The 12,634-nt window shown below is 39.9% G+C and overlaps 1 protein-coding gene across 3 annotated transcripts in view; it reads right to left on the bottom strand.

The window, feature by feature from the left end:
• The window catches only part of LOC127618044 (zinc finger matrin-type protein 4-like), a 124,230-nt gene that overhangs the window by 67,684 nt on the left and 43,912 nt on the right, over window positions 1–12,634 (bottom strand). For all 3 annotated transcript variants that reach the window (XM_052090274.1, XM_052090272.1, XM_052090273.1), the window contains exons 2-3: window positions 8,269–8,373; window positions 9–101 (exon numbers count right to left, since the gene is read on the bottom strand). In XM_052090274.1, the coding sequence (XP_051946234.1) occupies window positions 9–101; window positions 8,269–8,373 (198 nt within the window). The remainder of the gene's footprint in view (window positions 1–8; window positions 102–8,268; window positions 8,374–12,634) is intronic.

Raw genomic sequence — 12,634 nt, 5'->3', positions numbered from 1 at the left:
ATACATACCGGATTGTCTGGTCTCAGTCTTTTTGATGGTGGGCCTCCATCTTCAGGGTGGAGCATGTAGAACAGCCGCACTTTGTTGGCATGTTTCTTGCTCTGTTGGGTGTGAGAAATAGATAAAGAAACAGTAGGATTAGCATAAAATAGAGAATAAAAGTGTTCTCACTTGATTTGACATGAATGTTAGACACATCTTTATGGTGAAAAAAATAGACACCCAGTAAATATCAAGTTCCGTAGTATAATATGCACATGATGGGCCAGATAATCAACATCAGAAAGGGTTGATTTAAACAATCTATAGATTATATATAACACATAAAGATGAAAAATGCATATGGAAAATGTCATTGGTTGTCTATGGCCATTAATCAATGTCTTTTTGTTGCGGTTTTCAGCTCCAACTGAAATATACAGTATTTATACGTACTGAGAATACACTCTTTGTTTGTGTAAGTCTTTTTCTGAGCAGAGCATGAGGTTACCTTAAGCTTTCATTGATTTCTAGTGGCTGTGCAGTTCTGACAATGAAGACAGGAATGCTGCTCAAACAATTTATTTTATTTATATATATATATATATATATATATATATATATGTATATATATAAGCACTGGTATTCCCTTCAGGAAATACAAATCTAATTTAGTTTTGAATATGAACTCCTGGCCTCTGTTACTCCACCCAAACACTTTGATTATTTTAGAGGAATCTGAGGATGCCAAAGAGTTGGCAGGCCGAATGAACTTTGAAAAATGCATGTGACTACTCCGCTTTCAAAAACAGATACAGCTGCTCATGTTTCAAATATTCAAGGTGGGCCAAGAGGGCGAAGCCACAGTTACCCCTTAAAAATAGCGTACGTAAAGACCTGCTTTAAGATTCTGGGCTTTCCAGATGGGGAACATTTCAGTCTATGGTGACTGAATGTTTTCCTCTTTTTGTTATTGTTTCCACCAGGCATCTAAGGTAAAAAAAAATGTTTTACCTTGCCCGATCAGACTATATTTTCAGTCCAAAAAACTGAGGAAAACTTGCACATTTACTTACTGCTCCAAAAAAATAAAAGTGTATTTAATAAATAACCATACTGTTAACGTTAATACTCATGTAAGAGTCATCCTAAGAACATTAAGCCAAACTTTGTGATGTCAATTTCAACAAAACATCCCATGGTACCCACAGGTGCTTGCAATTTGGTGTTAATGGTAAATGGCATATGGTCTGCAATTAAATAGCACTTTTTTAACCTCGTTTTTTTAACCCTTTAACCCAAAAAAGCGCTTTACACTGTGTTCCAATCACCCATTCACACACACACACACACACACACACACACACACACACACACACACAGATTGACACTCATAAACCAATAATGACTCCACCCATTCAGAAAACCTATGGGGATATAGATAACACAAAGAAAATTATATAGGTTATACATATCATTATTTACAAATGGATAGAAATGGATATCAATTAACATTCAGATACACAATTCAGTTCCACATCCATAAACTAAATATATACCCATATACATACATAGCCAGGACACACACACACACACACACACACACACACACACACACACATATATATATAGATATATATATATATATATATATATATATATATATATATATATATATATATACACACACACACACACACACACACATACCTAACACACATACATAAAGCTTCATTACAGATAATGTATTCCTCTACACACATCAAAAGTACCAGTGATGCAAAAATCAAGAACATACCAAGACCAAAAAACACTTAAAGATATGGTATTGGTTTTAAAATCTTAATTTAGACCAGGGGTGGGGAACCTTTTTTCCATTAAGGGCCATTTGAGTATTTACAAAATTATTTGCGGGTCATACAATTGCTTGCAATTTCTGATTGTGGGTTGAAATTAATGTACGCATCCCATTATGTACTCACACTCCAAAAACACTAAAAGGTCTGTCTATTATACATTTTGTGCTGTTATCATTTAAAATTATTTGTAAACATTATTTGAAAGGAATTAATTTTTCAGGTTTTTATTATAAATTTTTTGTGTGTGTGTCTGTACAAAAAAAAAAATGACATTTATATGAAAAATTACATTGGGCACAGGCATGTCTGCTCTAACCAACATATGTCTTAGATTACGTTGTCTTTTAAAAATCTATCTCAGTTGTTCTTTAAATATACCCTTAAGATCTGGGTCAGTGTCAATAATGTATATATTTTGGTCAAGTATCCCATGTGCTTTATGTGAGGATCGCTGTTTTTGTGGCATGCTATTGTAGTGCTGCCTACTTAAGAGGTTACATTGTGGATAGGTAACTGCCTATGTAGGCAGTAGACAGCACGGTGAATCATTAGCATTTGAAACTGAGCACATATCTGCAGACAGTGGCTAAAACAGATTTTAATCCTCTGATATCGCAGTGGGTTTAAAATGAATTGCTTGAATTTGTAATGTAATATGCAATATGGTTGATTTTAAAAATGGGTATGTGAGCATCTGCGGGTAAGCGAGTTATTAATGTCAATGTCCACATTTATACTCAGAACAGATTGCTGAGTGCTGCTGGGTCAGGAAATGACTCAGATGAAAATGCTGATACCAATCCATATAAAGCCATGAAGCTCTGATATAAAGCTCTGACTGGCCATACGAGCACAGGGCAGAGTACATACATATAAAACGCAAGGTCAACAACAGCAGTGCTATTCTCTGCGAGAAAAATCCATCCACAGCAGGTCTAAAGTAGTTTTACATGGTTTCTAGCAGGTGCAAACTGGTACTATATGGGGATTAGCATATCAAAGCTGGTCTATAGTTGAAAATAGATCAGTTGCACTACCACCTGGTTGACCTGGACTGACTAGGGATGGGCAAAACTACATATTAACAAAATTGACTAGTTAGTATTTTGTGAACAAAACTTTAAACCCAGTCAAATTAATTTAATTTAGGGTTTTCCAGACATGGATCAGATGTTTCTTACCTGGTAGACCACATTGGACCACCAAAAAACCTGCTGCCCTGTTCCAAAAAGCTTTCTTGCTTGCTTGTAGTACGGAACATGTTCTGCCACACAGCTGGAACAGCTTTAATCAGTAAAGCATGGCACAGATGTAATCTGTGATCTGTCACCATGGATACACTTATATGAGATAAAATTTGAAAGCTTAAAAACAAAACTTTCCAGAAACATTGTCATAAATTAAAAAGTTGTCATAAATGCAGCCTCATACAGCAACCATCAATGATCTGCTATGCTTTTTATGTAAATGACACTTGCATTGAGTGATAATCTTTCAAGTGAGTCAAGTGGGCCTTAAAGGGATAGTTCACCCAAAAATGTCACCTGCTGTCATTATTTATTTACCCTCAAGTCATTCCAAACCCTTCTGACTTTCTTTCTCAAATGAAACACAAAAGGAGATGATAGGAAAAATGTTAGCCTCAGTCACCATTAACTTTCATTGCTAGGAACAACACTCTGGGGCTAAATGGGGACTGAGGCTAACAATATACCTAACAGTTAAATAATGACAGATATTTTCACTTTGGGTGAACTTTCCCTTTAAGGTTTAAAGGAGTAGGGGGCCTGGGTAGCTCAGTGGTAAAGACGCTGGCTACCATCCCTGGAGTTCGCGAGTTGGAATCGTGCTGATTCACGAGTGTGCTGAGTGACTCTATCCAGGTCTCCTAAGCAACCAAATTGGCCCGGTTGCTAGGGAGGGTAGAGTCACACGGGGTAACCTCCTAGTGATTGCTATAATGTTCGATCTAGGTGGGGAACGTGATGAGTTGTGCGTAGATACCGTTGAGGATGGCATGGGCCTCCACACGTGCTATGTCTCGAGACACACTCAAGGAGCCACATGATAAGATGCACTGGTTGACAGTTTCAGATGCGGAGGCAGCTGAAATTCGTCCTCCGCCACCCGGATTGGGGCGAGTCACTATGCCACAATGAGGACTTAAAGCAAAATTGGGAACTGGACATTCCAAATTGGGAGAAAAAGTGGAGGAACCCCCCCCCAAAAAAAAGTTTAAAAGAGTACACTGGAAAATGTTTCTAGAAGCGAGATGGAGAGATTCAACAACTCAGATAGGTATAGAGAGGAGTGAAGGCACTCCTGGCTGGGCTCATGATGGCTTCAGTGGGATGGATAGAGCTCAAAGAGGGACAGATAGAAGAGCTCTGTGGTCTCTGAAGCAGTCAAACTGGAACACACTGGCCCAGTGAAGAGCTCAGAACTGAGAGGGGATGAAAGAGGCCATTGATGCAAACAGAATGAGCTATAGACCAGACACTGAGGGGAAGAGGCCACAATTGGCCAGGGAGAGATTTCATTTGAGAGTTTTAGGAGGAAATTATCCTCTATATAGCTATAAAAAGTATCAGGTTGTAAGGTATTAGAATAATGTAAATGCAGAAATTTTGCAGTGCCCGTAGTGCTGGCTGGTATGATGGCATGTACATGTAGATGGCTTTATTGGTTATAATAAGAACAATTTAGTATATTTGTGTGATTTTGTATATGTAATGGAAACATGTGCTTCCAGTGTATAAAGTTTTGTTATTTATAATAGGAGCAATTTTGTTTTGACATATGCCATCGCTCGTGCTTCGAATAGACACAATAGCCAAGCAACAACATATCTTTCTGCATTAATAAAGAATTCAACTAATGTGCTGCCACATGTATGTGTATATTGATGATTGTACAACTTGGGATTTGAACATGGCTATTTCTAGCAGTATTTTATATCATATTTTATTATATTATATCATATATTATTACATACATTTATATGTAAAAGGCCACTGTTTTGTATTGTGATTTCTTTATAACTCAATTGCAGCAGCTGTTTTAAACTGATGATGTAAAAGCAGGATCAACTGCTACCATATTTGTAAGACCTACGGGCAGCTATTTTCTAGTCATGTAAGTAACAATGTGTAAGTAACAATTGTGTCAACCCAAAAGCAATAAAACCCATTGTAATCAATGATGCTATCTACACTGAAAGACAGTAAATGGGAGTTCTGTTCCATTTTGTGCTGAATGCGCTGGCACTACTACTGCCAACAACACAAATAAATGGTTAAAAATGTTCCTGTCGAAGCGTCCAGTGTAGACAGCCTCAAGCCGTTCCGTTTTGTCAACAGACGTGCCCATTGTTAGACGGTGTTATGAAGAGCAGGAGGAGGCAGACAAGGAGTTTGGATCTACGTGCGGTTTAATGGAACAACGGTGGAAACAAACAGACAGGAACAAATGAAACAACCACGATGGGCAAACTGAAACTAAAACATGACAACAACGAAGGAACACGGACTGGATTAACACGGCACGATAAACATGGCAAGACAGGCATCAGAGTAAACATCGGAACATGGGAACATCAAAACAGTGGGAACAACGAACGACAGGGTAATGGAGGAACAGCAGGGTTTAAATGCACAGACACATGAGGATACAAATGACAAACAGGTGCGAACAATAACATAGTGATGACGACCGGGTAACATGGTGACGGTGACATGGAAAACACGGGGCAGACAACCGGGGATCGTAACACAGAGTGTTAGGCTCTAATCTAACTGAATGAGGAATGATCACAATCTCCTAAACTGTTGGTCAAGATTATGGTTAAATAATATACTTCAATTCAACAATAAAATATGACAAAAGTGTCATAAAGTTTATTTGTTTTGGTCAAATCACACACACACACAAAAAAATTATTTTTCAAGCTGGTCCAGCTAATGTGCATGTGTGTTCTTGAGTAAGCTGACATCAAACTGATGTCACTTCCATCTCATCTTTATGATGTTTCTGATCAGCACTTTTGGAATGCCTCTTATCCTGTCAGATTAACGGACCAGAACTAGCAGACATAACTTGGGCTGGGTAAAAATATTGATATTCTGCTAATCAAGATTTTGATTCTTAATATCCCAGGACCCATCTTTTAGGTGGAATGTTGTAACTCTAAGACCATGAGCTGAACAGATGGGTTTTGCTGTTGCATACTGTCTCCATGTTTATATCAAATCTACCGTTAAAAGTGTTTACATACATGTCTTCCAGGGCTCACATAATTACTTACGTATTTTATAAATTTTTTGGTACAAAACAGACACAGATTGGACTTGTGATATGCCGTGACACCAAAAATATATAAGCATCAGCATTTCCCCACCATCACATTGCGCATCCGTCTTACTGGACATTTCAAATGAAGTGTCATTACATGGACAGAGTCAGAACAAAAAGCAAAACAAGAAATTCTCTGCAATTGCTTTTCACATGGAGTTCAAAGCTGCGTTAATCATGTAAATGCAGCTTCACGATTGCTGTAGCAAAGTGCATGTGAATCATGTAAATGCAGCTTCAAAGTGTATAGCCACACTTAATATTGTCTTATATGAGGGTTTACGAGATTTAATGCCCATTGCATTTAATATGTAAACTATGGGGACTAGTTATTTCAATTAGTCAACCTCCCATTTAGACTTTTAATGTTACTTGAATTAGTGCTTTTTTGGTGCATTTCTGTATTTATACTGTGGAATACTTTGTTTGAAAAATTTTAATGAAACATTTTCATATATTTGTTTTGTATTCTTTTCTTAGAAGGAACTAAAAGCATTTTGAAAGGAAAAAAGTAATGGAGTAAAATTTCAGCACTTTCGAAATATGCAATTAATCATGATTAAATATTTTAATCAAAAACTAATACCACTAATATACATGTAATATAATATATGTCATTCCAAGACATCATATTTATTGATGGAATATATGGAATGTGTACATAAAAAAAACCTGAAATGTCACCAAAATGATGAAAAGCTAATGATACAATTAATATTTTCATAACCGTTTGAAGGGCCCTTGTATAATTAATAGCATTAGATGAGAAAGAATATATTAAATATTCCCAAATGAATCTGAACTAAATTAAATTGTGCATACTTCGTATATCGATTCTTGAACAACTTTGGCTTTGAATTTGGATTTAGATTTTTTATTTATTAGTCTACTGTTTTGTTTGGTTTACTTGCTTTGGTTTATGTGCAAAAGCTGTTTTTTTAACCAATAAATTAAAACCAGGATCAACCTTTGTGAATTGCAGAGCATTGCACAGACAAGCGGAGTGATACAAAAGGTAAAGTGTCTCAGTGCTGTTATTCAAAATATCAGCACTCTTGAAAGATTCTATACACCCGGTCCCTTATCAGGTAAATCAAGCTTCTGAGAGGGATAAAGGGCGACTGCAGACGGTGGTACAAGAGAGAGAGAGAGCGTTTACGGGCAGCTGCCCTGTGTGTGATTGTGTGTGTGTGTCTTTTTATTTAATGAAATGTTGTTTATATTGTCAAGCTGGTTTTCGCTTGCTCCTTTCCAGTAATCCCTTTACACACCTTTTAATACTCTTTTTTTTAGATTTACGCATTTCAGTTTCATAACAAGTTTTCAGCATATTTAATTGAGTAATCTTAAAAAAAAATGATACAAATTGTATTTATTTAATTTAGTTCAAGTTTACTCAATTCAATTTGATGGAAATTTGTTATGAAATTGAAATGTGTAAATCATAATAAATAGGGTTATTTATATATATATATTTTTTTTGTTGAGGGAAATACATATATAGTGCGATAATATATATTAAATATTGTCAAAAGGCTGAAAGATAGTGTGATGGATTTTGGCTGTGTATATAAGCAAATTCCAACACCAAAACAGTTAATACAGGATATCTAAGAGGACCTGGGATCACAGAAATCAATGACAGAAGAGCTGAAGTTTTACCGTAACACTGTATCCGCAAGGCTTCATAAACCAATCTGGCCAAACGATCTAGTTGAACAGACACGTTCCCTTAGCTACACTGATTTTGTGCAAAGGAGTTTGTCCTCATTAGCTTGCTCATAAATCTAGTGAGTGCGTACATGTGGCCTAGGGAACCGTACGTGAGAGATGTAAATAATGCAGGGGGATGATTCTTTAATGGTCAATCATTAAGTTACTTATGAAGGGGTTTGTGGGATCTGGGAAAGGTGCACTGCATTACAACTTTAAAAGCATTTGGTAAAATTTACATGAGAGAAACATTTAGGTTACAAATGATTATTACATCCCTGATGATCAATTGATGAGTCGCTTTTAATGCAATGTGTGTCACCCGAGTGTGTGTGTGTGTGTGGAGGGGGGAGGAGAGAGAGCTTACCTCATAGTGTGCAACACGCTGGGACTCGGAGATCAGCTGAGCATTGCAGATGTTACAGTAGCTCTCCGTGAAAAGTCCTTCATCACCTGCTCCAGCAGACTTCATCTGAACACAAACACAGAAAAAACAACCATGAGACTCGATTATTTTGACCTTGGACTCATTTGACACTTTTTTTAAATCAAGTCAAGCTATATTATTATTTCTATCCAGTTGGGCAATAGTCGAACAAATAAGGACTTTATTACAATCACTGTTACTTTTACTGACTCCTTCCCTCCCCACCTTTTCCATTCTGTTATCTAATGCCAACTTTTCACGATCCAATTAATTCCTGATGGTTAAAATCCTGCCCCTCCCTACAATTTTCATGTTGAATATTCTGCTTCACTAGGAAATGCATTAGATTACCTTTGTTTACTATAAATTCTTCTCCCTGAAGGGTGGCATTATGCATGAAGAACTTGAATCGCCAATAACAAAAGAAGAATTATTTGAAAATGAAAGTGGAGTTTGACTTATAAGGGGACCTATTGTGCCAAATTCACTTTTACATGGTGTTTGAACATAAATGCAGGTGTGTGAACACCAAGTCCTTTTTTCATCCCTCAATGACGTCACTTTGTACAGGCTCTGCCCATGACTGTTGACAGACACTGACGACGGACATGTTTGTTTGCTTGTGTGTGTTGTTTCGTTATAGCACATAGCGAACATTTTAACAGTATTTGTGTGTGTTGCTCATCCATCTTTGCAAAACTGCTGGAAAAACTCTACAACAAATAAATAAATTTATCAAATAACCATTTGGAAACTTCCTGGTTCATTCTCAAAGTTGTTACTGCTGACGGAGTCTCTCCCTCATCAGTGTCTGACTCCGGTTCAAACGTATATGGCTGAACAACACTATTTTCGCTGTCAGTCATATTGCTTATGATGTCTAGTTATCTGAAGCAGAGATGTCTGAACTATGCCCTATTCTGGATACCGGGTGGGGAGCACCAGCTCATTTGCATTTAAAGACACACACAAAAATAGCTAGTTTTTATTCCTACCCACAAATTGGCATTTTTAACATGGTATAATAAATTATCTGTAGGGTATTTTGAGCTGAAACATCACAGACACATTCTGGGGACATCAAAGTAATACAAATATTTGTTTTTGTTTAGCAGATGAAAGAAAGTCATGCACATCTGGGATGGCATGAGAGTGAGTAAATGATGAGAGAATTGTCATTTTTGGGTTAACTATCCCTTTTAACCTAAGACTTTACAATGCAAAAATGTTAGGACTGCATGAAGGAAGATGGCGCTGCAGATGGCTGCTTTGGTATGGAGCTCTCTAGCGTTTGTGTTACTTTTGTTTGTTTGTCATTTTTTTTTTTTTCACTCCTTCCCAATCAATTTCACTAGGGATGGACTGCTGAATATTCAGCAGAGCATACCTGATAATTTCTTGCTGGTGCTTGATTATTCAGACGTTTCATTAGACATCTTATTTGGAGGCGTTGCGGTGCTCTACAATCAATCCTAAAGAAGCACGCAAGGGAAGAGAGCCCGCATGCTTGTGAAGCTTCATCAACGCGGCATTAGGAGTCCACTGCCAAGTATTCATCTAGTGAATGTCCTCTTCCTCGCCAACAAAACGGATGGACTGCTTCTACTCACTCAATCAAATAAGGAATTTTTTAACTTTGCTGCTCTGTGTGGATTTTTGCAGTGGGATTTTTCTTTGTTCATTCAGGTGAGTGTTTATATCCCGCCACAAGCATGCGTGAACGAAGCATTGCAACAGCTGGCTGATCATTTTAGTTTTTTTTTACTATTTTAAAAAAGCTAACCTCACGCGTGAACTGCCAAATACAAACAACACATCACATGCCCCACCAGAGACAAAAATATATTGGACCACTGCTACACCACTGTAAAGGATACATATTGTTCTGTCCCACGTGCAGCTTTAGGACTCTCTGATCACTGTCTGGTTCATCTTCTTCCAACCCAAAGGTAGAAACTAAAATCAGCTAAGCCTGTGGTAAGGACTGTAAATAGGGGGACCAATGAAGCAGAACTGTAACTACAAGCCTGCTTTGACTGCACTGATTGGAGTGTTTTTGAAGCTCACAGATACTGTGGCATCATATTTCAGTTTCTGTGAGGATATGTGCATCCCTACTACAACATTTTTATCATTTAATAATGATAAACCATGGTTTACTTGAAAACTCAGACAGCTTCATCATGCCAAAGAGGATGCTTACAGAAGTGGGGATAAAATATTGTACAACCAGGCCAGGAACACATTGACTAAGGAAATCAGAGTGGCTAAAAGAAGCTTCTCTGAAAAGCTGAAAAAACAGTTTTCAGCCACCAATCCTGCATCTGGATAAATCTTGGATAAATCCAAGATGGCGGCGCGGTAGCACGCAGCGGCCACTCCGGATCCACAATGGTGCTATTTTTGTTAAAAAAGCCCGACTTTTGCAACACATGGACATCGGAGCAACCGGTGTTCGCGTCTACCATCGCCAGACACTACTGAAATATAAGACTCATGCAAAAACCAAGCTGCATGATGACCTGCAGGCGCTACGCGTACTCGGCTTGTTGCGGAGACCAGGCCTCCAGCCCTCGGCGTCGCCTGATGCCGGTGGCCGGGGGAGAGGACGTCGTAAGCGGTGTGCGAGAAAGCGGAAGCGCGGAAAGAGGGCGGAGGTCCATGCTAGGCTAAAAACAAACCCTAGCCGGCCGGCTCTCCCGTCTATCCTGCTCTCAAATGTTTGCTCCCTGGACAATAAACTGGACTATATCCGACTCCAGCAGGCTACGCAGCGTGAGTTTAGAGACTGCTGCGTCTTTGTTTTCACGGAGACGTGGCTCAGCGACAGAGTTCCGGATGCCGCCATTCAGCTAGACGGGCTCGCCTCGTTTCGTGCCGACAGAAATACAGCTCTCTGCGGTAAGACTCGCGGTGGTGGCTTGTGTGTTTAAATCAACACGGAATGGTGCAAGAACTCTATGCTAGTCTCTAGTTACTGTTCATCGCTGTTGGAGCTTGTGACTGTTAGATGCAGACCTTTTTATCTACCACGGGAATTCACCACTGTTTGCATAACCGAGTTTACATTCCCCCAACGCTAACGCTAAGGAAGCGCTCTGTGAACTGTATGGGGCTATGAGCGAACTGCAGAACGCTCACCCCGACGGACTGTTTATTGTCGCCGGAGATTTCAACCATGCAAATCTCAAGACAGTGCTCCCTAAATTCCATCAGTATGTGGACTTTGCAACGAGAGGGCTGAACAGCTTGATCTTGTTTACACAAACATCCCAGGCGCGTAACGGGCGGAGCCCGCCCCCACCTCGGCTACTCAGACCACATCTCTGTTATGTTAATTCCAGCATACAGACCGGCTCATCAGGCGCTACAAAACCGCTTCAGAAGCAGGTGAAAACCTGGCCAGCAGGAGCCATCTCTGCTCTTCAGGACTGTTTTGAGTGTACTGACTGGCACATGTTCAGGGAGGCTGCAACATATGGCGATTCTACCAACTTGGAGGAATACACAGCATCAGTGACCAGCTACATCAGCAAGTGCATTGATGATGTCACTTTCTCCAAGACCATCACCACACGCTCCAACCAGAAGCCGTGGATGACTGCGGAGGTGCGCACGCTGCTGAGGTCCCGAGACTCCGCCTTCAGAGCAGGCGATAAGGCAGCCCTAAGAACAGCTAGGGCCAATCTGTCACAGGCAATCAGAGAGGCAAAGCGCGCACACGCCCAGAGAATCCACAGTCACTTCCAGGACAGCGGTGACACGCGGCGAATGTGGCAGGGCATCCAGGCCATCACCAACTACAGGACAACATCAGTTGCCTGTGACAAAGATGCCTCCCTTCCAGATGCGCTGAACGACTTCTACGCTCGGTTTGAAGTGCAGAACGACGTGATGGCGAGGAAGTCCACCCCTCCTCCCAACGACCAGGTGCTCTGTCTTACCACGGCAGATGTGAGGAAAACTCTACATAGAGTCAACCCACGGAAGGCTGCTGGACCAGACAACATTCCTGGCAGAGTGCTCAGAGGATGTGCAGACCAGCTAGCAGATGTTCTTACCGACATCTTCAACATCTCTCTGAGCAGCGCCGTTGTTCCAACGTGCTTCAAGGCCACCACCATCATCCCCATGCCAAAGAAGTCTTCAGTGTCCTGCCTCAACGACTACTGTCCCGTCGCACTTACACCCATCATCATGAAGTGCTTCGAGAGGCTCGTCATGAGGCAGATTAAGACCCAGCTGCCCCCTCACTAGACCCACTGCAGTTTGCGTATCGTTCAAACCGTTCAACGGACGATGCCAT

The sequence above is a fragment of the Xyrauchen texanus genome, chromosome 24 (assembly GCF_025860055.1).
Source record: "Xyrauchen texanus isolate HMW12.3.18 chromosome 24, RBS_HiC_50CHRs, whole genome shotgun sequence".
Classification (NCBI taxonomy): Eukaryota; Metazoa; Chordata; class Actinopteri; order Cypriniformes; family Catostomidae; genus Xyrauchen; species Xyrauchen texanus.
Note: the sequence above shows the minus strand (reverse complement) of the source record. Positions and strands in the feature narration are given on the sequence as shown.